At 39.7% G+C, this 25,751-nt stretch overlaps 3 protein-coding genes across 6 annotated transcripts; 1 reads left to right on the top strand and 2 right to left on the bottom strand.

The window, feature by feature from the left end:
- Positions 1–761: 761 nt before the first annotated feature.
- On the top strand, positions 762–8,265 carry LOC130932012 (germ cell-specific gene 1-like protein). Of its 2 annotated transcripts, XM_057861352.1 has the most exons (5): positions 762–1,275; positions 2,336–2,383; positions 2,465–2,617; positions 6,318–6,429; positions 6,510–8,265. In XM_057861352.1, exons 1-5 carry the CDS (start codon positions 972–974, stop codon positions 6,796–6,798), a joined length of 906 nt encoding a protein of 301 aa, XP_057717335.1. In that variant the 5' UTR covers positions 762–971; the 3' UTR covers positions 6,799–8,265. The 2 variants fall into 2 exon arrangements, with proteins under 2 accessions (XP_057717335.1, XP_057717334.1); XM_057861351.1 differs by having other exon boundaries at positions 2,336–2,617.
- On the bottom strand, positions 7,919–17,474 carry LOC130932015 (protein NATD1-like). The gene is made up of 3 exons (XM_057861354.1): positions 17,187–17,474; positions 9,718–9,836; positions 7,919–9,630 (listed from the first exon to the last, which is right to left on the bottom strand). Exons 1-3 carry the CDS (start codon positions 17,338–17,340, stop codon positions 9,514–9,516), a joined length of 390 nt encoding a protein of 129 aa, XP_057717337.1. The 5' UTR covers positions 17,341–17,474; the 3' UTR covers positions 7,919–9,513.
- A 10-nt stretch (positions 17,475–17,484) lies between these two features.
- Positions 17,485–24,304, bottom strand: LOC130932010 (dehydrogenase/reductase SDR family member 7C-B-like). Of its 3 annotated transcripts, XM_057861349.1 has the most exons (8): positions 24,254–24,304; positions 23,972–24,034; positions 23,613–23,790; positions 20,703–20,815; positions 18,391–18,601; positions 18,229–18,321; positions 17,908–18,063; positions 17,485–17,821 (listed from the first exon to the last, which is right to left on the bottom strand). In XM_057861349.1, the coding sequence occupies exons 2-8, from the start codon at positions 24,005–24,007 to the stop codon at positions 17,619–17,621; spliced, it is 990 nt and encodes a 329-aa protein (XP_057717332.1). In that variant the 5' UTR covers positions 24,008–24,034; positions 24,254–24,304; the 3' UTR covers positions 17,485–17,618. The 3 variants fall into 3 exon arrangements, with proteins under 3 accessions (XP_057717332.1, XP_057717330.1, XP_057717331.1); XM_057861347.1 differs by having other exon boundaries at positions 18,229–18,601; XM_057861348.1 differs by lacking the exon at positions 24,254–24,304 and having other exon boundaries at positions 18,229–18,601; positions 23,972–24,139.
- Between the last annotated feature and the right edge of the window lie 1,447 nt (positions 24,305–25,751).

Below are 25,751 nucleotides of genomic sequence, written 5' to 3'. Positions count from 1 at the left end.
TTTTTGCTCAATTTTCAAACTACTTTCTGTAGGCGACAAAACTTTTGTCTTGCCAAAATTTGACCTTTATGTCTTCAATAACTGATAAATCTTTTTTCAGTGAAACAATAAATTTTTGCACATTCAACATCATTTGGGAGGATCTTAGCTTTCATATGAGCCATTTCGGAAACCAACTGAATAATTAAAAGTCAGGTTATTAGCAATTGTTTCTACAAAATGGATCGGCGACAAGACTTTTGTCAGGGACTGTATTGTGTCAAAGCCAAAGAGTCAAAAACGTACTTGGTCGAGCCATTCAAGGCTCAAAATACTTCATGGTTTTGAATGCTTGTTTGCCGCTTGTTTGGCTGTTGACAAGGCCTTTGTAGTCATGAGCCCTGTCCGTCAAGAGTGACCAGTTGACGATGTACCTCATTTCTCTTTACAAGAATTCCTGTCGACGGCAACGAAAGCGTTGAGAGTCGAGTTTAGCAGAAGTTGTAGTAGACAATCAATAGTAGAGCACGTACAAAACGATGAAATGGTCTGCAGCTAGGTGGATATCAGATAAATGTTCAACCTCCATGAAAATGGATGTATGGACAAATGGTGTGGGGGTTTTCCATGTTAAGATCTAACGTGATTGGTTGATCTTGTGGCTGCTGGCAGGCAGTGTGTAAGAACCTTGCTGTGGATTATAATGTCAGATGGCTGTAATCTGTCCTTTATAAATATGATGAAAGGAAATCTGGCATATAATTTGCCTTTTGTGACGGACGATACGGCGGGCAAGGGGTGGAGCAACGAAAAGGAGGTACAGACAACAGGATGACAGAAGCAAGAGTGGCGGCTCACGTTTCTTGTGGCGGCCACGGAGCCTCCACGCCGAAGAGATTATGAAGATTTGATGCATCTGCCTGGAGGCGAAAGACGGTGGCCGCGCGTCAAAAGCCGGGATTAGTCCCCCTTGTCGCTTTCGGGCCTGGAACATGAGGCTGGAGCGCGGACGGCGGGCTTCTCTGGCGCTCACCCTCAACTTTGTGGCATTTGTCTTCGCCCTGTCGGCTGTCACCACCAGCTACTGGTGCGAGGGCACCCGTAAAGTGGCCAAGCCCTTCTGCACCGGGCCGCCTGTCAAGGTCAAGCAGTTCTTCTGCATCCGCTTCAACAGCTCCAACATCAACGACAGTCGCCTGGTGCAGTACATCTTTGAGACCGGGGAGGAGAAGTTCCTGCTCAAGAAGTTCCACACCGGCATCTTCTTCTCCTGTGAGCAGGCTGCCGACATGAACGGTAAGAAAGCGCAGTTCGGTGGTGCGGTGGAGTTTGGGGGCTCGATGTACAGGAAACAAGCCATAGAAAGTACCTGATGTGAAAGTTTTGTCTCCTTTGTCACTTGTTTTTCGTCATGTCTGGATTTTTGACAGTTAGCTTCCTGCTAAATGCACAAAACGATCTATAGTTTTCAGCTGTTGTTGGGACTTGATATACAGTATCAGTATGACTGTAGGATTGGTCACTCTTGGTTTCCAGACAATGACCTTAGACCTACCCAAAAAGCTGGCCAAGTTATCGGAATATGACTTTAGGACTCAATACTAGTTTGAGTTTTTAAATTCTAGTCACTGAAAAATATCTTCAAGGTTAATAATTAGACATAGGACTTGTTGATCGAGTTTGATTTTAGGACAAGTTATGGAAGGATGACTCTATGATTAGTTAAAGACTAAAACTGGAATTAGTCCCAAAACGACTGCAGCGTGATTTATTTGAGTCTGAATTTTGGACTAATTAAAAGACTACTCTGGAAACCCGTTACTCGAGTATGAATAATCGTTAGCTCATGACTTGAGGACTTTTTACTGGAGTTAAGACATTCAGCCTTGTCACAGATTGAAGTACTCATTGTGATACTATGACATCAAGCCCAGTCACTAGATTATGGCTCCTGTACAAGTTACCTCTACAATAGCAGGTCCTTGTTCTTCTTGGGTGTTTTGAGGATGATATCACTTTGACAGTCTTGACAGAAGAACTTTCGAGGTTTTGGACTGCACATAATAAAGCTGTTTGCTGCGAAGTCATTTTACATGAGAAGGCTGACCTGGTTAGCACTTTCAGTTCCGTCTTTTGATTATTATTTTTTTACTTCCATACAAATAATGACTTAAATCATAACATGGTTTGAAGTGATCGCCAAATTCAGCTCACACCACAGCTGTAGGAATAGAACATATTTCATAGATAGAACCTAATTTGTCATATACCGAAGTCCACTGTAGTCAAATCTGAGCACACTTTGTCATCCAATCTAATGTGTTGTGTGATGATAAATGTCGTTATGCAATTGCAGGTTTCGACTGTCGGGACTTCTCAGAAATTGCTCCAGAACACGAACGAGGTTGGTACACATTTTTTCTCGAGATATCGCAAATCACCAAATATCAGTTAATTATTGTGAAAATTCGCTGTTTGCACATAGGAGTGCTGTGGCTGTGCATTGTCGCCGAGACCTTGTACCTAACCCTGCTGTTCGCAGGCGGCGCCCTGATGACCTTGGAGCAGTGTCGTTGCTTCAGCGTCATGAATAAACTCAAGCTGAGTGCCTTTGCTGCCTTATGCACTGCACTGTCAGGTGGGAAACAGGGTTAAAAACATTAAAAGGGGCTGCTGTGAAAAATTTACAGCAGTCGAATTCCACCTCCACATCAAACATCTGAGAACCACACACCAATGGATCCGCTGTCACAAGACTCTTATGAAAATATGACAATGATTAGACATCAGACTAACTTACTAGCATTAGTTACCAAACTAAAATTTCTGAATCATGACATATGTATGATTTTGGGGAAACCTCGGTTTTGACTTTGGGCCTAGTTATGAGGCTATAACTTACGGACTGTTCAGTAGACTATGACTTCAGAAACTTCTTATTTGAGTATGACTTCAGTTCCCATTACTGGTATGAATTAAGGACTAGTTACAACTTGACCAAGATTTCAGGCCACCTTTCCAGAATTTAATTGGATGAGTCAATTAAATATGACTTCAAGATTAGTTGCTTGACTATGCTTTTGGAAATTTATAAGTAAAATAAGACTTTAGGACTAATGGGCTATGAGTTTAGCACTCAACTGAACTATGAAAACAACACTACTAACGAAACTTTGACTTTATGAATGACTATCAGACTGACTGCAGCACCCGTCACCGGATTATGACTTTTAGACTAATTACTGACTGATTTTCAGATGAGTAATCAGACTACATCTTAAGAACTAGTTACACACCGTATCTAACAATGACTTTAATACTCATTACTAGAGTAAAAAACTTATGACTAGACTATTGGAATTTGTTCAAGGGGATTTCATGAGTAGTTAGTCTGAAACAACCCAACACTCAAGTTAGAATTTAGGACTAGTTATTGACAGATCTTTAGACTAGTTACGAGACTACAAGTTCAGGACTAGTTAGTTGACTGAGACTGTAGGATGAGGTACTAGACGATGACACCGGCTGACTTCTCGACTCTGAGGATTTGCTTGCTGGTTTGTGCAATAAGCCGATTGGAGGCGGGCGGCTCTTTTTGGGCCATAACCAAGACCTGCCCAGAAGAGCGACACCCCCACCCCCTCCCTCCAGTACTGTTGTTAGCAGTTAATCCTCTACTAGGCTAAAGCTGCTGTGAGGCAGACTTCCCCATGAGAGGGGAAGCCAAAGGGGTCCCACCGGGAGACAGAGACCACCGGAACACCCCGAAGCAGATTGGGCTTGCTCCAAAACAGACCAAATTATAAAATAACATTTTTATTCTCTGGTGTGTTCACTTTATTGGAGATGTATTTGTTAGAAACAAGATATTATGTAATCGGTGTTTTTGGCGCCAACTGTCCAACCATTTTCTATACCGGCTATGTTCATTAGGTTGAGCTGTAGCGTATCCCAGTTGTTTTTGAGCCAAAGTTAGGGTACACCCGAGGTTGGTCGTGGATCAAATTCTAGCGTTATGTTAAAGACCACACATGACTTGCAGGACACAATCACTTACGGAGATATCGTTTTGGGGAGTTGGATGACTTGGCTGACCACCAACCAAAACCATGATTTTTTTTTAACATAAAAAATATACATACAGTGGGGCAAATAAGTATTTAGTCAACCACCAATTGTGCAGGTTCTCCTACTTGAAAAGATTAGAGAGGCCTGTAATTGTCAACATGGGTAAACCTTAACCATGAGAGACAATGTGGGAAAAACAAAACAGAAAATCACATTGTTTGATTTTTAAAGAATTTATTTCCAAATTAGAGTGGAAAATAAGTATTTGGTCACCTACGAACAAGCAAGATTTCTGGCTGTCAAAGAGGTCTAACTTCTTCTAACGAGGTCTCGTTACCTGTGTTAATGGCACCTGTTTTAACTCATTATCGGTATAAAAGACACGTGTCCACAACCTCAGTCAGTCATATTCCAAACTCAACTATGGCCAAGACCAAAGAGTTGTTGAAGGACACCAGAGACAAAACTGTAGACCTGCACCAGGCTGGGAAGACTGAATCTGCAACAGGTAAAACGCTTGGTGTAAAGAAATCAACTGTGGGAGCAATTACTAGAAAATGGAAGACATACAAGACCACTGATAATCTCCCTCTATCTGGGGCTCCATGCAAGATCTCACCCTGTGGCGTCAAAATGATAACAAGAACGGTGAGCAAAAATCCCAGAACCACACGGGGGGACCTAGTGAATGACCTACAGAGAGCTGGGACCACAGTAACAAAGGCTAGTAGCAGTAACACAATGCGTCGCCAGGGACTCAAATCCTGCACTGCCAGACGTGTCCCCCAGCTGAAGCCAGTACATGTCCAGGCCCGTCTGCGGTTCACTAGAGAGCATTTGGATGATCCAGAAGAGGACTGGGAGAATGTGTTATGGTCAGATGAAACCAAAATAGAACTTTTTGGTAGAAACACAAGGTCTCGTGTTTGGAGGAGAAAAAAATACTGAATTGCATCCGAAGAACACCGTACCCACTATGAAGCATGGGGGTGGAAACATCATGCTTTGGGGCTGTTTTTCTGCAAAGGGACTCGGACATCTGATCTGTGTAAAGGAAAGAATGAATGGGGCCATGTATCAAGAGATTTTGAGTGAAAATCTCTTTCCATCAGCAAGGGCATTGAAGATGAGACATGGCTGGGTCTTTCAGTATGACAATGATCCCAAACACACAGCCAGGGCAATAAAGGAGTGGCTTCGTAAGAAGCATTTCAAGGTCCTGGAGTGCCCTAGCCAGTCTCCAGATCTCAACCCCATAGAAAATCTTTGGAGGGAGTTGAAAGTCGGTGTTGCCCAACAACAGCCCCAAAACATCGCTGCTCTAGAGGAGATCTTGCCTGGCACAGCCAGACTATTCTCCCTGTATTTTTCATACACTGTGAGAAATAGTCTGGGACCCAGCCCATTAACGGCCTCTCGAGCCAGGTACAAAATCAACCGTCCATTCAGATTCGTTTATTTGCGTGACGTGTTCTTAACGAGTAACGTCACTCTTGCGTGCCGAAAGTCGTCTCTAGAACAACACAGATGGCGAACGGGAGAGCCGAGAATATGTTCCAATCCGCGGTGTAACCAGTTTTAAATGACCAAAAACACATCGAAACAAGTCATTGACAACAGTCAACATGGCTCGCGCTAGCCATGTTGTGTTTTTGTTTTTTTTTCCACATTCTGTCTCTCATGGTTAACGTTTACCCATGTTGACAATTACAGGCCTCTCTAATATTTTCAAGTGGGAGAACTTGCACAAGTAGTGGTTGACTAAATGCTTATTTGCACCACTGTATTTTCAAGTGGGACAACTTGCACAATTAATGGATGACCAAATACGTATTTGCCCCACTGTATATATTTGATGTTGTCAAGGTTGCAGTCATTTACATGGGAGGTTAAAATGTGAGTAATGCTGAACTTTTTTTTTTAACCAGTTGTTTAGCCTTAGAATAACATTCAAAAACTTGAACTGCTGATCTTCAAGAAAATCCCACATCTATGAAAATCCAGAGTCTGTCCAGCAGCCACCCTCAAAATGTGGTCTCGAGACCAAGACCAGTCCTGACAGTTACAACACTATGGAAATCGGCGCACATTTAACAACAAACAGACTAGTTGCTAGGCACATTGAACTGATTGCAAGTCCATGTCATTTGACTACCGACTGTATCTGGGATGGATGTAGTTTCAGATTGAGTTACTAACAGCAATGTTTCCATGGATATTAGAATACCTGCAAGTAGCATTTGTTGTCATCTGTTCCTGTCCGGTTTCAGGCCTTTGTGGGATGGTGGCCCACATGATGTTCACCACCATTTTCCAGCTGGCCGTGGCCATGGGTCCGGAAGACTGGAGGCCCAAGACGTGGGATTACAGCTGGTCTTATGCGTAAGACGACTCGTACTTTGTGTAGCTTAACATCATTTTATCACCTTGCTCCGGTTAATTTGTCCCTCGGCCTACCCCAGGTTGGCATGGGGGTCATTCGGCACCTGCATGGGCTCGGCGGTGACAGCGCTCAACCGCTACACCAAGACCATCATCGAGTTCAAGTTCAAGCGAAGGAACATTGAGAAGAGCCTGCTGGTCAAGCAGAAATTGTTGGAGCTGGACCTTCCTGACCACGTGTGGTACATGACAGCTGATGCTGAGGCGCCACCGGAGCTGCCGCTCAACGGCCATAAACCGTCCACGGGAACGGCCTTTGCCCTGGAAGTGGACCATGTGGCTGAGTCACAAGGCGAGGCCTACTGCTAGTAACGCAGGTAGGAAGAACCAGACTCAAACAGACAATTTTAAGACTTGCTCAGCTGAAAAAGAGGAAGTAACTTACTGTCATTGATGACGATAGATGTCCAATCCCCTTACGACTTGGGAGTGTTAGCAGCGAAAATTAGCTTTCCGTCAATGGCAGTCAATGAGTTAAAAAGACTCGACTTGAAAGTGATCGGACTCCACGTCAACTGGGAGAGCTTTAGTAATAAATATTGTGCTAAAGAAGATTAGTTGATGAGTTTTTTTAGTATGCACCCACTGGCCGGGTATGGCTACTGCACTGCCTGTACCTGCTTTTGAATTGAATGAAATGAAAAGGTTGCAATCTGGGAAAAATGCCAGAAACACAGCTGAATATTATAATGCAGAGTGCAGAGGCCACCTCACGAAGCCAGTATCATGGAGGCAGCGCGGCATTATAATACATTTGAATTCAGGATTGTTTTTCATATCAAATCAGGAAAGAAGAATGGCAACACGCAAGGTAAACAACAACAGAGACGATTTTTGAAAAATGTCTTACTTAAAACTTGAAGGTAAGACTTGAGTTGAGACTCGCACACATGTGACCTCTCGGTGACCCAATGGAACACTTTTTTTCATTCCTCGACCCCAATGGACTTGGATTTTAAAATCTAATACAGGGATATATTTGCGTGTGTGTATCCTCGTGGAATAATGTAACCCGCTCGGCTCTGAGAAGACATGCATCTCATCAAATCTTGCTCATGTGATCGCACAAGAAGTGGGAGGAGGAAAGGCCAGTGGTGTCTTGATGCTTAGCTACAGCTGCCTCTTATACCTTGCCTAGAGATGTTTGAACGGACAACCAACACGAAGACGATTGAGGTAGATAGAAACCTGAGACTAGGGACAACATGCTGCCTAGTAAGGTGATTTTCAGTTCATTATGTAGCTATAGTTTTTAGGATACAAGGTATCCCTGCCTCAAGATAACACATGAAGGACATTGTGCCATGAGCTTAACGTGAGAAATATTCCTCATGCTCAAAATTTCCATAGTTTATTAATTATGCAATTTTTTTTCAGTCTTTCATGCAGCATCCAGGTCAATAATGTATTAAACTATATTTTGAAAAATAAGGATGCATGTTGGGTTTACTTGCTTGTGTAATCTGCCACTACTGATGTCAGCAAGATGCTAATAAATACATGCTACTACAGTACATTAGCCATCCATTGTCATAGTTTATCTTTTGTCATCTTATTTACATAAACCTGCTCAAACCTAACAAAACTGCACTTAAATGAGCTGAACTATGTGGAAATGAGAAGTACCTGTTAAATAAATTACAGAAATAAAAATAATTTAAAAAAACTAATTTATTACATAAAATTAAAAAACTTGTGATTTTCTACAGCTGTATACACATGAAAGAACCATTACAAAAGGCAATAAACCAACAATTAAACATATTAACAATTAACATGTACATACAGTGCCCTCCATAATTATTGGCACCCCTGGTTAAGATGTGTTTTTTAGCTTCTAATATATATATATTTTTTTATTCAAATAATATGTGACCTTAATGGAAAAAAAGAGAAAATCCAACCTTCAATACAAGTGCATTTATTCAGTGGGGGAAAAAATCCCACATAAAGAAATAATTATTTGACATAAAATAATGTGTGTCACAATTATTAGCACCCCTGGTGTTAATACTTTGTACAACCCCCTTTTGCCAACAAAACAAGGTCTGGGGACTGAGATGGCCATGGGAAGAGCTTGATTTTGTGTCTGGTGAACCATTTCTGTGTAGATTTGGCCATATGTTTATGGTCATTGTCTTGCTGAAAGACCCAGTGACAACCCATCTTCAGCTTTCAGGCAGAGGGCAACAGATTTTGATTTAAAATGTCCTGGTATTTCAAAGCATTCATGATGCCATGTACCCTAACAAGGTTCACAGGGCCTTTGGAAATGAAACAGCCCCACAGCATCACTGACCCACCCCCATACTTCACAGTGGGTATGAGGTGCTTTTCAGCATGCGCATCTTTCGTGGCACGCCAGACCCACTTAGAGTGTTTGTTGCCAAAAAGCTCAATCTTGGTCTCATCTGACCAAAGCACACGGTCCCAGGCTTCAACTGTACAAAGTATTAACACCAGGGGTGCTAATAATTGTGACACACATTATTTGATGTCAAATAATTATTTCTTTATGTGGGATTTTTTTTCCCCCACTGAATAAATGCACTTGTATTGAAGGTTGGATTTTTCTCTTTTTTTCCATTAAGGTCCCATATTATTTGAATTTAAAAAAAAAATATTAGAAGCTAAAAAACAAAACCGGGGTGCCAACAATTATGGAGGGCACTGTACAGTATATTCATGTAATAATCAATTTATATAAAAAATTGTGACACACATTATTTGATGTCAAATAATTATTTCTTTATGTGGGATTTTTTCCCCACTGAATAAATGCACTTGTATTGAAGGTTGGATGTTTCTCTTTTTTTCCATTAAGGTCCCATATTATTTGAATTTAAAAAAAAAATATTAGAAGCTAAAAAACACAACCAGGGGTGCCAACAATTATGGAGGGCACTGTACAGTATATTCATGTAATAATCAATTTATATAAAACTTGAATTTGGTTGCTCTCTCTCAGTCCTAAGCCATTTGACCACCGCATCTTCTGATGTGAAGATCCACATATTAACGTTGTCATGTAGTTTGAAGATTTTTATAATTTCGCTGAGGGTGTTCTTCCATGTACTTCTTGATGTACCAGCAGGACACCCGAGCCTTCAGCTTCTCCTCTTGCACAAAGTCAATGGCGGCCTGTAATCAACAACGCTCAGGTAATTTCAAAGTGTTAACGATCCCGTTTGAAATGGAGAACATAGTAAGCGAGTGGCACTGCCTCACCTTTGATAATAGTGCTGCCACACCTTGACCTCTACAAGCCTCTGGGACAAAGGTGGACACGAGATCCACCTCGTCCACTGCTGTAAATCTGTAGATGAGTACTGCCCTCTGGCTGACTCCTGAGGTCAAAGTTCACACACAAAGCAACAAGGGAACATGTTTTTAAAGTTCAATAACTTGTTAGAACAATAAAGTTGCTTTTTGATTCCAGGTTAATATTGAGCAGGGTGACCAAACGTCCTCTTTTGCCCAGACAAGTCCTCGTTTTGGAACCTATTTTTACCGTCCGGCCGGGGTTTTATAAATTCACGAAAATGTCAAGTTTTTATGATTTTTCACCGGACCAATTTGAAGAGAAATCCCTTCAGCCACTGGGGGGCAGCGCCTGCCTGAATTGACATGGCTCCTAATAGTCTTGGCGAGAGAAGGAGTACTTCTTGTTTTTTGTTGGCAGTTTACCCCTTGTATGATGGGGCATTACCGCCGTCTACTGGGTTGACGGTTTGACGAGAGATCAGGCAGTTACAGACTACAATAAGGAGTAATTTTAAGAGACGTGGCTCCATACACCTTTCAGTAAGTTTCTCTCCTGTTAATGTCGATCATGTGTCTTCTGGTGTATATTGGGTTATATGTGTACTAGAGATGCAGTATATTGTATTAATTTGCGTATCTGGTTGAATGTTAGTATTCTTTTCTAAGTAGCTGTGTTTTTTACGGTTCAGTCATCTATGTTAATAAGAAGAAATTGTCATCTATGTTAATAAGAGGAAATTCCAAATTCACACAGAGGAGTATTTACACAATACAATTAGCGTGTGTTGAAACTGACTCTTTGTTGCCTACTACGGTACTGCTACCTGTGACGTGTTCCGATGAGCGCCTGCCCAGTTGTTAAGAGATTTTTTACGATAAATACGTCTATAATGGCAACTGTTCACATCTGTCTTTGTACTGGCGTGATCAGTAAAATCCCGTTTGGTTTCACATCGTTGCGCTGTCGAGGATTGTAAACTTTTATAGCAAGGTTTGATTTTGCCTACCAGTGAGCTAAGCTTCGTTAGGCATTATGGGAAATGTAGTTTTGAACTGCTGCGTTTGGAAACATGCTGGTTGAATAGTTTCAATTTACTTCGGTTATTGTTTGCGTGCAATCTAGAACATTGAATGAGAATAAAAATGAGTGGGAATAACAATTTTTCAACGACAATTGTCGTGATAGTAATTTATAGAAAATGTTTAATTGGCGCATAGCATACTATGTGTATTGACTATACTACATTTCCATGGGTCTTCATCATATATATATATTTTTTTATCATTTATTCATTCATTCATTTTCCATGCTGCTTTATCATTTATTCATTCATTCATTTTCCATGCCGCTTTTCCTAACGAGGGTCGCGGAGCCTATCCCAGCTAACTACGGGCAGACAGCAGGGTACGCCCTGAAGTAGTTGCCAGTCCCAGGGCACAACGAAACATACAACCATTCACGCACACACTCATACCTACGGGCAATTTAGAGTGTTCAATTAGCCTACCACGCATGTTGAACCCATGATCTCAGAACTGTGAGGCTGATGTGCTAACCACTCAGCCACCGTGCTGCCTTTTTATCATTTAATTAGGTTTTTTTTTTTTTTATTGTTTGATTATGTTTTTTTAGGAGGAATAACGAGTAAAAAAAATGATTTCCATATAGTATATAATATGTACTATACAGCAATATATAGCAATATACAGTATATATATATATACAGTGGGGAGAACAAGTATTTGATACACTGTCAATGGGAAAGCCCATTGGCAGTGTATCAAATACTTGTTCTCCCCACTGTATATACAGTTGTGGTCAAACGTTTACATACACATGTGAAGAACATAATGTCATGGCTCTCTTGAGTTTCCAGTTATTTCTAGAACTCTGATTTTTCTCTGAAAGAGTGATTGGAACAGATACTTCTTTGTCACAAAAAACATTCATGAAGTTTGGTTCTTTTATGACTTTATTATGGGTGAAGAGAAAAAAGTGATCAAATCTGCTGGGTCAAAAATATACATACAGCAGCGCTAATATTTGGTAACATGTCCCTTGGCCATTTTCACTTCAATTAGGCGCTTTTGGTAGCCATCCACAAGCTTCTGGCAAGCTTCTGGTTGAATCTTTGACCACTCCTCTTGACAGAATTGGTGCAGTTCAGTTAAATTTGATGGCTTTCTGACATGGACTTGTTTCTTCAGCATTGTCCACAAGTTCTCAATGGGGTTTAAGTCAGGACTTTGGGAAGGCCATTCGAAAACCTTAATTCTAGCCTGATTTAGCCATTCCATTACCACTTTTGATGTGTGTTTGGGGTCATTGTCCTGTTGGAACACCCAACTGCGCCCAAGACCCAATCTTCGGGCTGATGACGTTAGGTTAGCTTGAAGAATTTGAAGGTAATCCTCCTTCTTCATTATCCCATTTACTCACTGTAAAGCACCAGTTCCATTGGAAGCAAAACAGCCCCACAGCATAATACTACCACCACCGTGCTTGACGGTAGGCATGGTGTACTTGGGGTTAAAGGCCTCACCTTTTCTCCTCCAAACATATTGCTGGGCAGTGTGGCCAAACAGCTTGATTTTTGTTTCGTCTGACCACAGAACTTTCCTCCAGAAGGTCTTATCTTTGTCCATGTGATCAGCAGCAAACTTCAGTCGAGCCTTAAGGTGCCGCTTTTGGAGCAAGGGCTTCCTTCTTGCACGGCAGCCTCTCAGTCCGTGGAGATGCAAAACACGCTTGACTGTGGACACTGACACCTGTGTTTCAGCAGCTTCTAATTCTTGGCAGATCTGCTTTTTGGTGATTCTCGGTTGAATCTTCACCCTCCTGACCAATTTTCTCTCAGCAGCAGGTGATAGCTTGCGTTTTCTTCCTGATCGTGGCAGTGACAAAACAGTGCCATGCACTTTATACTTACAAACAATAGTTTGCACTGTTGCTCTTGGGACCTGCAGCTGCTTTGAAATGGCTCCAAGTGACTTTCCTGACTTGTTCAAGTCAATGATTTGCTTTTTCAGATCCATGTATGTATATTTTTGACCCAGCAGATTTGATCACTTTTTCTGTTAACCCATAATAAAGTCATAAAAGAACCAAACTTCATGAATGTTTTTGTGACAAAGAAGAATCTGTTCCAATCACTCTATCGGAGAAAAATCAGAGTTGTAGAAATAACTGGAAACTTAAGAGAGCCATGACATTATGTTCTTCACAAGTGTATGTTAACTTTTGACCACAAGGTTAATATATATATATATATATATATATATATATATATATATATATATATACACACACTTTTTTTTTAATATATATTAAAGATACATGATAATATCGGCTGCCGATAATTATCGGCCGATAATGGCAATTATGACGTCACACAGATAATACAGATAATAAAAAAATCAACCGATAATGCAATCCGATAATTATATACTTGATTTAGCCTCCAAATGTGCGCAACCAAGCAGTTTTCTCCACTTCTTCACTGCCGCCTGCTCAACCCCTCCCCTCACTGAAGCCCCTGTGGGAGGAGGGGTTTAGGAGTATGGCGTCATAGAGGAGGCGGTGTTACACATCAGTGTTGAGGCACTCTCACTAGCGTGCGTTGCTTTTCCCGTGTGTGAAATGAAATAAACGACGCTCTCGCCATCTACAAAACAGTTCCTCAAGGCCTAAAGAAAGCGTCCTCATTGAACACCACTAGCACTAACCCAGCAGCCATTTAAAACTGCATCACAATGATTTTTGGAACGAATATGCTGCTGCTAGCACGAATGCTAAAGCTATTGTTAACAAATAAACTATAAAGGAAGCTACGGGGCTTGTAACGATACAGAGACGCTGCGGTCCTCCCGGAGTCGGGGTGTTTGGGAATGCAGCCCAAAGCGAGTGGTAAACTCCCATCTATGGCTAAACACCTCACGAGATCGATAGTTGACAAGTAACTGTCTTCCGACGGAGCCCGCCGGTCCGGCAGGCCGCCGCCTCGCCCTAGGCGGGTAGAGCATGAGAGCAGAGCCATGCACCGAACGCGCCGCAGCGAGCCGGCCGGGGCGGGCGGATATACGGTACGAACTTTGCTGCCGCCGCCACTCCGGTTCAAGACAGAGGCCTGGCGCGGGTGCTAATTTGGCAGCCGGGCGGACTGAAGGGCACAGGCGGGAGGAAATTCCCGAAATGACCCGATAGCCAAACCCCTGGATGAAAAAATAATTCCGTTTATATGACCACGATTCTTCGTGAAAGACATGTCGATCACATCAGTTTTACCACGGACATTTACACAGGTGATGTCAACAAACCATGTTTATCATGACGGCACAGTGGTTAGTTGATAATTGTAACATGCACCAAACGACACAAAGAAGTCATCCAGTCAGTAATGCATTCAGTACGCTTTAAATTTATGACGTCTTAATCAGATCATTCTTCTTAAATCTAGTCAAATAATTTCCCCCATCTTGTTTGAGTGTTGAAGACTAGTTGAATGCGCCAGATTATTCCACTTACTTGAACTAAATATTGCAATTTGTTCTTATTAAGCCCAAACATCTAAAAAAATAAGGTCATTTTTCACCTAAATCAAGAAAAAATTGCTTTCAAATAATGTTTTGAACCATACATATTCTTGAATAAAGAACATTTCTGACAAGTTTTTTTTTTTTTTTTTTTTTTTAGGATTATGTATAATAATTTATTGCTTAAAATAAGGCTGTTAATCTTATTTTCAGCTGGCCATTTTTCTTCAAGAAATCTGAGTGAAATATACTTGAAGTGCTGGCAGTTAATCTAACTTATTTCCAATAGATTTACACTGAAAACAAGGGACTTTAACTAGTCTTAAGGAGCTGTGTTTTTGCTGTGTAGTAATGTTATACTTTAGGAATGGCATACTTTTAAAGCCATTTTTGTGCAACTTATGTATTTACTGATGTATGTCAGACAATCTGTCTTTATTTAGATGTTGGAATTTACTACTACTACTACTTGTTCACATTTGATGTTGAAAAAAAAGAGCAATATTATTTTTGCACAGCAATATTTTCTCTTGTGTATACTTTAAAATTTTACATAAATCTTTAATAAAATTATCGGCTTGACATTATCGGTTATCGGTTGGAACGAGGAGGAAATTATCGGTTATCGGTATCGGCTGAAAAATGCATTATCGTGCATCACTAATATATATAAAACTGAATTTTTCTATCCAGGCGGAAGAGGCACACTTTTAATATATTAAAGTGAAATAGAAATCTTTGAGTGAACTTCGAGTAAAATTCAAGTATATTGAGGCCGGGCCGAGTGTCCTTTTTTGGGAATCAATATATGGTCACCCTCAGACGCGTGCCGCCCATAAGGCAATTTAAGCAACCGCTTAAGGGCGCACCAGCGTCCAAAAAGGCATCAAGAAAAATATTCAAATAATATTTGATGAAAGCAGTATTCCAAAAACTATACAAAACAATAAAACAAAAGAACAACAAAACCGTTCATAATAAGTCTTTAAATAATAATGAAATCATTTTTCTAGTGTGGCTTCTGCCCGTTTCACTTTTTCCTGTGATGCGATTATTTCACCACAGACCCTAGTCTCACCACCCAGCAGACCAGCGAGCTACCTGAAGGTGCTATTTTTAGCCTCCGCAATTGAGCGACATTACGGTGACAAGTCAACTTCATGAAAAGACAAAGCCCTCCGGGACTGAGAAGAAAAAGAATGAAGACAGCAAAGACGTGAAGAAAAACAGGTTTGTTGTGATGATTTTTTTCAACAGCATATGCACGTAGATTTAGCGCAACTGCAAGCTAGCGGTTATTTACATTGAGCTTGTATGACTTAGTGCTAAAGCAAAATTATACTGTATCATTAGCCAGGCTGTTGTTTTAGAAATATTTCAGTATTCAGCCAGCTGTGGATTAGTTTCAGTTAAATTTACTCTCCCTCCAATTTTAGAGAAATTTGGACAAAGTGTATGGGAGACTAAAATTGTCTTACTTATTTTCATGTGATGTGAACCACTTTTACCTTGTGTTATTGTGCTTTTCAAATAAATTTGCCTTGCCTAAAAGTGCCAAGGTTGATTAAATAAATATACCATTAAATATGGAATTAATAATTTCAAAGTTCTGTGGTATGGGGGACTAAAAGTGCCACGGATTTAAATGCAAACATTTGTTATTAAATGTGTCATTAATTAGTAAAAATGGCGATCACATTCATGTAAAAAAAATATTCAATTTTTTTGTTGTTGCTATCATATATTATTTAATTAATTATTATTGGATAGTCATGTGTAGTTGCAGTGCTTCAAGAATGTATTTTCTTTTAACTACGCCCATCAAAGATAGTGGCCGGATCCAATAGACAGGTACAGTAGGCTGCAAGAATTTAGGAGCTATTATGGTTATGTCATGCTGGTTTCACAATCAACAGCTATTTGACTAATATAATGTAACATTCCACTTTCTTCTCTTTGTAGATGCTCTTCTGAAATATTTTCTCTCTACCTCTGTACATCCTGGGCCATCTTTTACAGCGAACTTATCCACATCAGCACCAAGTCCAAGCCCACCAAGTCCAGGGAAGAAGTGCACCTTCCAAAAAAACTGTCATATGAAAGTGCAATAGATGCTTTTGCATCACTGAAGACAAGGTGAGTAAGGTTATAAGTCAAGGTGAAAAAAAAAGTGGCATTTTAAAGTGTTCTGTGTGTCTTTATATAGGTTTGTGTGGGTGGGTGTTAATCATATTGTGATAACAATTGTAATTTATTTAATGCATTTGTTTTTGAAGTGTTTTCATTGGTGCTTTTGAATAGTTATTACAGCATTTTTCTTTTAATTTCTGCACTTGTTCGTTGTCTTTTTTTATATAATAAATTACAAAGAGATAACGAGCTTTTTCAGTGCGAGTGTTTAAATATATGTGGTGAAAATAGGGGGGGGGGGGGGGGGGCGCCATTAAATATTTTGCTTAGGGCACCATATTGGTCAGGAACGGCCCTGGTCACCCTAATATTGAGTAGACGTCAAGAGATGGTGGACATCAGTCAAACCACCATCAAGTGATTTCTAAGCATATGTAAGATAAAAACAATACCTTTAAGAAAAGTGTTGTTTCCCCTTTAAACATCACCAAGTTGCACTTTGTTAAACTTTGGATTTTTTTAAGGCTAATGTGTTTAAAAAAATAAAGTTCGATGAAATAAACGCAAACTATTAAACAGAAACCAAACTATATATATTTCAAAATATTGATATTTGACACGTCCGAAACCGATAGGCGCATATGAAGTTATGTTTTTTTCTACTTAGTGGTGACAGCACGGACTTCCTCCAGTAGGCCGACGCGGGTCCCGGGGCTCGCGTAAATGAACTAACGGCAAAACGGAGCTCCGAACACGGCATTGGCCCTTACCGGTTCCGCCTCTCGTAGAAACGGTGAAGCGACGGTTCTTTCGGTCGTGTTCAACCGTCAGCCCGCCGCTGCAACTCAGTTTGTAGGCCGCCAGATTGAACTTCACCCTCATAGGTTGTATCTTAGTAAGCCTGGATAATAATGTCAGAGGCATTTTGTCGACGAATAAAGTGACCACTGTCAGTGGCAGGTAGAGACGTGCAGTAATATTTTCGAATCGCCACGAGAGGGCGCTGAAAACGAGCAAACGGATTTACAGGAAAAAGAAAAAGACCAGTGTTTCTCTAAATGTACTACGTATTTATTATTGAATACAATACGACATCTGATAATAATAATAATAATAATAATAATAATAATAATAATAATAATAATAAATAGTACATTTAAAAGTCACTCTTCTATTTAAAACAGTCTCCAAATCTAACAGAACTATAGTTTGGTAGTAGTGGAGTCCTTTACGCCCGCCGCCATGATTGCGAAGAACACATTGGGAAAGAAAGAGCGTGCGTACAGGGCCACTTTTGGGAGCGAAGGGGCCATCAACACCTCTTTACGTTTGTTGCTCAAAGTCTTCACCACCTCATTGGCTGCCTTACTGGACGAAATACCCAGTGGCTTCTTTGTGTATAGATCTATTAAGTCAAAGAACACATTTTTCAGGATAGTGAACTCTTCTCCACTGCAGGCGATAATGAGAGTGTTGGTTTTCTGGACTCACACGACCAGAAAGACTTGGCGTCTGTGCCTTTCTGCTTCTCAGATGCACGTGAACTGATGAAGGTGATACTGATGGTGCTGACGCAGATGCCCAACTCGTCCACCTCGGAACGGAGGCAGTCGAAGAAGGCCTGCACCGCATGCTTGGACGCAGCATCTGCCGGGCGAGGGTAGATGAGAAGCCATTCAGGACAAAGTAAAATACATAGTTTCATACAAAGTTTCTTTTTTTTTCTTACTACAATAACACATATTTTGTGGATCTGATACATATACATGAGTTGGTAGCGAATATGTTAAGTGTATGTCAGTGTCAACTCACAGGAGGTACGAAAAGGCACCGCCAGTTTCCCCTGAATGCTGTTGACCAGCAGGAGGTGACCTGAGCGCCGGGCCGTCATAGAGGGCAGGACCCCTGCAATAAACAAACCACACCATGAAACCCATTTTCCCCCTTGTTTGTGAGATACATCTCCATGGGCACCTTTAACCAGCGCGACGGGGCCGAAATAGTTGTTGTCCATGAGAAGTTTGTCCATCTCCAGGGTCAACATGTACACAGGCGCTTTGACCTTCAGGTTGCCGTTGAGGATGAGAACGTCCACGCAACCATAACACTCCAGGACCTCCTTGATGGAATCGGGGAGCAACTCTCTTTGTCCAAAATCGAGAAGCACCAGTTTAGGGGGGAATGTCTGCCAACAGACACAGGGGATGGGTGTAAATAATACCGTAATTTTTATTTGGGTTAATAGGCAACACTTTATTTGACAGCGGCGTCATAAGACTGCCATAAGACCATCATAATTATGACATTACATTATCATGGGCATTAATGAATGCTTATGACAGATGTCATTAAGTGTCATTCGGCATATTATGTCACTAACTCCATTTATGTCCAGCTTGGATCGTTTACATCCGTTCAAAAGGGAGATCATTTGCCGGATGACACAAAATGACATCTGTCATAAGCATTCATTAATGCTCATGGCAGTGTAATGCCATAATTATGATGGTCTTATGATAGTCTTATGGCATCACTGTCAAATAAAGTGTTACCAAATTTCATACCTAGCAATGAATGAAACAACTAGAAAAGTAACTGAAGAAATAACTAGTACAGAACATGAATTTTGATTTGTTATTTACATCTGTAGTGCTGCAATACATGCTAGGAGGCATAGTGGACAACAACAGTGCTGACCGCAGGTGGCAGCAGAAGTTGACTGTCTCCCCCAAGAGAACAGTGAAGGCCAAATGAAGCTTCTTGAAGCAATGAATGATGGTTCATTTGGTGTTATGACAGTCTTATGATGCCGCTGTCAAAGTGTTACCGGTTGATCAGAAGCGAATTTTAAGGGGGGGCTAGGCCGCCCCTTGGTGGCCGAAAAGTGTCATTGCATGAAATTGACTTTCCTATATATACAACAGTTGTAAAGCAATAAAACTGCAACAAAACTGAATTAAATGAACAAAAAAATATATTTTTATGATGGGCCAAAATTGTTTTTCGAACAGATCATGTGACTAGCACCTCAGACGGTCATTTGCTTTCCATATGATTTTCAACAACAACAACAACAAAAAATAGCGGAGGGCAATTTTATTTTTCAAATGATTTTTTTTCTTGGATTGAATTTCTTTTTTTTTTTTTGATTGAAGCAGCTTTTTTGGGGGATTGAATGATTTAGACACAAATGTTCTACCCATAATATGGCCCAAACACAAAAAGGGTTGCTTCAAACAAAGAAAACTTTTTCATTGAAAAATGAAGTGTTCAAATGCAAATTTTTCAATCTCAAATATTTTTCACATTCGAAAATGTTTTCTCTGATTGAAATTTTTCGTATTTTGATTGATTTTTCTTTTTGAATATTTTTTTTTTGAAGCAACTTATTTTTTTTTGACAAAAACATCCTAGCCAAAATGTGGCCCAAAGACAAATAAACATTACTTCAATCAAAAAAGTTGCTTCAATCAAAAAGAAAAAAAGAAAAACTTGTCTCCAATAAAAATAAAAATCAATCAAAGAAAAATAGCTTTCACATGCAATTTTTGGAGTTCCAAATTTATTTTTGCATTCAAATTCAAACACTTTTTTTTTTTAAATTGAAGTGACTGTTTTTTTTTTTTTTTTTTTTTTAAATATGTATTTTGATTGAAGCAACTTTTTTTTAAATTAAAAAATAAAGACACAAATCTACCTCCATATGGCTCTGCCCAGGGGATACTAATTTTGACTGGGGTAACTACATTGGCACGACACCGGCGGGCGTACCATAATCAATGGATGACGATCTTGCCGAAAAGTATTGCCTAAGCAGCCTCATTTAGAATTCCCCTCAAGAATAATGGGAAACAAAAAAAACCTCTCATTGTCAACTTATTATTACAAATATTCTTGTAAGTTAATGTTATTGCTGACACTGCATTTTGAGGTCATCAGCATGTTGTGCCCCCTCTGCCCCAAAAGTCAAACTCCGCTTATGCGGTTGATATCTTTTGATGTAAATATCTCATAGTACACTGAGTGAGGACAGCTACGGATTGTAGTCCAGTGCTGCTTATCTATAAACAAATGCTGTTTTCGTGGGTGGCGATTTATAGTCAGGTGCGCCTTATAGTGCGAAGATTACGTAATAATAATAACTAAATGATTATGTCTCCCGGTGCCATCGAAGGCAATATATGTCGAAACAATTTGAAATGTAAGGGGTAGGCAGCGTTCCCAGTCTAAAATAGATTGGACGTCTATCACCATCAATGGCAGCAAATGATTAAAGATGTTTTCACCATGCTCGGATCGGAGGCGTCCATTAGGTCATTCGAGAGCTCCTGGAGTTTCTCCCAGTTTTTGCCACACAGGATCAATCTTGCGCCACCCTCATGGAAGACACTGGCGCATTCTTAGGGCATAAAAAGCCACATTGAAATTAAACAACAAACACGAGAAGAAAAAGTTGGAGTAGTGCTGTTAATACTTGTTTGTCAATACCTGATAAATGGCGATAACATTCTGGTAAATAGTACTGGTTGCGTGTATTAATGAGACATGATCCTGCAGCGTATAACAAGTTAGGGTGCTTATTTTTTATTTTTTGTCTTCGTCAGTTATCGCGATGGTGTACTACTTCCGCTTTCGTTGGAACATGTGTTTGCAAAAAGGCTAGAAAACAGGTAAAACATTTCAAGACATTCATTGATAATATCTGTTTGGATTTTGTGAAGGTCAGTATGTGGGTACTGTGATTTACCTACTGTAAGGCACGTAGCTCAGCTAGCCTAGCTGACAGCTGAAACTCAACTAGAAGAGCGGAAAGAGGTGCAAAAATGTATGTGTGACATACAGTGGTACCTCTACATATGAACTTAATTCGTTCCAGGACCTTGCTTGTAAGTCGAAATGGTCGTATGTTGAACAGGATTTTCCCATAAGAATACATTATAATTCCATTAATTTATTCCACAGCCCAAAAACCTACACTAAATCATTAATAAATACTGCTGTTATGATTGCAAATAGCATTTACAAAGCGCAAAACAAATAAATTATGAATAAAAATTATAACAATAATCTAGTAATAGTAATAATAATAATACCTGTAATAATGTAACAAATCGGGTTCTAATGTGGCGGACTTTTTTTTTGCTGTACCTGAACGCAGGGCAGGGCTGACGTTACGGTGAGAAAGAGAGCGCGGTTCTATTTTACTTTCTGTTTTGATGCTGGCGTCAACAGCAGGGGCGCCGTATCGGGGTGAAAAGTGATACTGATTCTAAGGGCCCATGTCCTGATGGGGGCCCACAAAGAAAATTAGAACATTAGGTAATCGTTTGCAAATTTAAATATTAATCATTATTAATCTTAATAGGAATAAAACGGAGGGTTTCTTTTTCTTGTTTTGTTTTTGGCAAAAAGTAAAGACCCAGAGAGCATACTGTATGTATTGCCATCCACCCCCCCAACCCCAGTATTTTCATTAAATGGTTTGGTCCGCCCTTCCTTCGATCAGACCGGGAGCAGCGGTGCGCATTTACACCAGTCAATGACTCGAAGTAACGTGGTACTGCAGAAATGTTTTCCAAACAAAAATTGGGTTTTCAAAAGAGGAAAGAAAAGAAATCAAAACAGGAAATGGGTAGAAAAGGCCAACAGGATGTGACAAAGTACTTCACAAAGGAAGGTTGGTGTCTTGTGTCAGTGTAGTGCTGAAAATTAACCTGTTATCCTACCTCCGAAGCGAGGTCCCAGCTCACTCCGTAAGAAATACAGGATTTTCCCGGACTCAATGAGCGACATTCACCTATTCAAAAACATGAATTCCAAGTAATGACAGCATTTTTTGGTATCCTACAGATGTTGAAAGTTGGTGTGGAAATTTTCTTTTTTTTAAATCCGCTTGAATCCAGTTTGTCAAGAATTTATTGAATTTAGTTTGTCATCAATTGAATTTAGTTTGTTAACAAGGGACCTCGCTTCAGAGCTGTAGCCTATAGTGGAGATCGCGAGTTTCCAGATAAGGCTAAGCCTACTCCATAATGAAATACTGTAATTGTTTGCTAGCTAGTGTTTGCTCCACTTTTAGCTTACATTTAATCAGTACAGCAGGCAAACCCTTTGCAACCTCTTCATACTAAAACAGTTGTATAATGTATACTGTAATGTATACAGTAGTATAGTTAAGTTCAGACAAAACATTTATTCTACGTCATTCATTATGGTATTTGCTTTGAGCATATTTATAATGAAATATTTTTTGATTGTAAAAGATCGCCTTCACAGTGTGTAAAGATCCACCAAAATGCAGGAAATTACGTAGTTGATACTCTAAATGTGTATGTGTCCCCCGGCACTGGTGGTGGGGCCCAAAGTGATATCTTTTCATGGGGCCCAAAATCCCTGGCAGCGCCCCTGGTCAACAGCAACAGACACTAGGCGTGTTGTGTTGCACAAGCTGATGGAATAAATGATTAGAAACCTGACGAAGCTGGCGATGTTACCAAAATGAGAATTTTCACCTTACCTTATAAAGACTGGCGAATGGAGGAGGACCGCCAGCCGACATCGACATTCTATGGCCCTATTGTCAACCCAATTCATGGATGCATACACTATGCTTATATTTTGCTGTCACATTTACATCTTCATTTCAATAGTAAGCGTCACCTTTTCTTTTTTTCTCCACCTGCACTAACCTTTTTGGATCCAGTGTTGATTTCTCTCACAAGAAAATTAGCCGTGCGTCCGTCTTTCTGGCAAAACAAGGAAACTGCAGCGCTGTCAAAAATCGACATATTTCGAGCATGTCTTCGGATGTAGAAACAAATGGCGAGGCAAATTTTATGACGGATGTCGAAAAGACGTGTGTCGAAGCGATCGTATGTCGAGGTACCAATGTAATATATAAATAAAAAAAAAAAGATTCTTCTTGTTTATGAGTAATTTTAAGAGTCATTTTGATGGAAGAAACATACTTTCTGTCAATAGCAATACTTTGTGTTTTAGGTGGGAGCAGGGTATATTTTAAAAACATTTTTCTTTTAAAGTGGATGACTAAGAATCTATTGTGAAGCCATATGTGAAAGGTTGTGTATGCCACTCATTGAGCGATAAATTGCATTGAAACATTGAAATCTCCGAATTGCACATAATCCAACATTGGTATGAAAAAACATCAAATCTCCTCACAGCATTGCCATTACCTTTCCCGAGGGTGGACAAAGCATCGCTGAGCAGCACCACTTTGTTCCGCACACAAGATTTGGACAAAAGGCCCGACACCAAAGCGTAAACATGCAACAAAGCGGCTGCCAGCACCACCACGCATGGTACCAGCAGAACTGTGGCGCCCCACCCAGCCTCCATCTTCTTCAGGAACAGCTGTATAAGAAAAATGCAAGTTTCCATTTGTTTTTTTCTCCCAGTGATGATGATGATGTGACAGTGGCGATGAGATGGATGACCAATGCACAAACAATGTTAGGATGTCACAACTTTGAAATGGCATAAAAAGATAGCAAATTGGGTGGCACAATGGAAAATGACTCCATAGCTTTCGTACCCAAAACTCGTCCACCTCCGTTACATTGGCATCCATTTCTCCCACCTATTAATTTAGTTTGGGCTGGAACACAAACAACATTTCAACAACTTTTTTTTTTCAGTGAAACAAACATATATAAATCAGCCATTTAAATATTACATTTCAGTTATCATGAGTTCTTGAAACACAGTATGCAAATAAAACAAGTCGTCCTAGAAGCAGCTGTTTAAAAGCTAAAAGCGATTTTCATCCTTCATGATGTGCGTTTGTGTGTTGAATATGGAATCCCTTCGCGCTCACCTCAATTTCGCCGCTGCTGAAATGTGCCGGACTGCTTCTCGGTGCTCCTGCTGCTGCTTTTGCTGTCTCGCTCTTTTAATAGCAGCAGCACAGCTGACACTATATTTCCCCACACGTGTTGTCAGCATGTTATGTTTAGAGACCACTAACAACCTTCAAGGCTGTCCTTCATATTGATTTACAAGCAACTAGGGCTGCTGTGATTAATATCCAACTAATCAATGCGCAAGTGAATAGGCATGTGCCTGTGTGATATTCTGACGGTATGATAACCTTCAGCCAAAATATCACGGTATCGCAATTACAGCTCTAAAATGTGTTACTTTGACATATCTGGGTTTAGAAAAAAAAAACAAAAAACTTTTTTCCATTGAACAGGATTTTTATTTTTCAAAACATATTAGCAAATTGGAACATAAGTATAATGTTAAGTTAAAATGAATTTAAAAAAAAATATATATATATATATATATATATATATATATATATATATATATATATATTAGGGCTGTCAATCGATTAAAATTTTTAATCGAGTTAATTACAGCTTAAAAATTAATTAATAGCAGTTCAAACCATCTATAAAATATGCCCTATTTTTCTGTAAATTATTGTTGGAATGGAAAGATAAGACACAAGATGGATATATACATTCAACATACGGTACATAAGTACTGTATTTCTTTATTATAACAATAAATCCACAAGATTGCATTAATATTATTAACATTCTGTTAAAGCGATCCATGGATAGAAAGACTTGTCGTTCTAAAAAGATAAATGTTAGTACAAGTTATAGAAATGTTATATTAAAACCCATCTTAATGTTTTCGTATTAATAAAATTTGTAAAATTTTCAGTCAAAAAACTAAACTAGTAGCCCGCCATTGTTGATGTCAATAATTCCACAACGCTCATGGGTGCTGAAGCCCATAAAATCAGTCGTACCCAAGCGCCAGCAGAGGGCGACAAAACTCCAAAAAACACAACAAGTGGACATTGCAGTGTGCTGTCATTTTAATCTGTTTGAGCGGGGCATGTGCGTTAATCGCGTAAGATATTTTAACGTGATTAATTCTTCTTTAAGAGAAACTGCTGTATTTTAAGCCAAAACAACTGTTGTGTTTGATAGAACAATATGTCTATATACTGCCATAGCAGATTCATGGTGCATTAAGCCCCCAAACTATTTTTAATTTGCCCGTTTTACCCTGAAAACCCGTTAACAGACGTCGCGCAACCGCTTTTGTTTCAACCCAGCCATAAAACAAAGGTATTTATATTTATTATTCAAAACGTCTGTCGTTTTTAGCTTAGAATCATTAATTGATGTCTCATATTTCATTAAAAAAAAAAAAAAACGACTTTAAAAAATTATTCACTCACATATTTTAAACTTTTAAACAAATTATGTCACAATGAAAAAAATGGTGTCTGTAAAAAAGTCACGGATTTCTACCTCATAACTATCCCTTAATTGTATTTTTTTTTTTTTGTT

This window comes from Corythoichthys intestinalis, chromosome 16, assembly GCF_030265065.1.
Source record: "Corythoichthys intestinalis isolate RoL2023-P3 chromosome 16, ASM3026506v1, whole genome shotgun sequence".
NCBI classification, from domain to species: Eukaryota; Metazoa; Chordata; class Actinopteri; order Syngnathiformes; family Syngnathidae; genus Corythoichthys; species Corythoichthys intestinalis.
The sequence above is the reverse complement of the archived record's forward strand: the minus strand, read 5'-3'. Positions and strand labels throughout refer to the sequence as shown.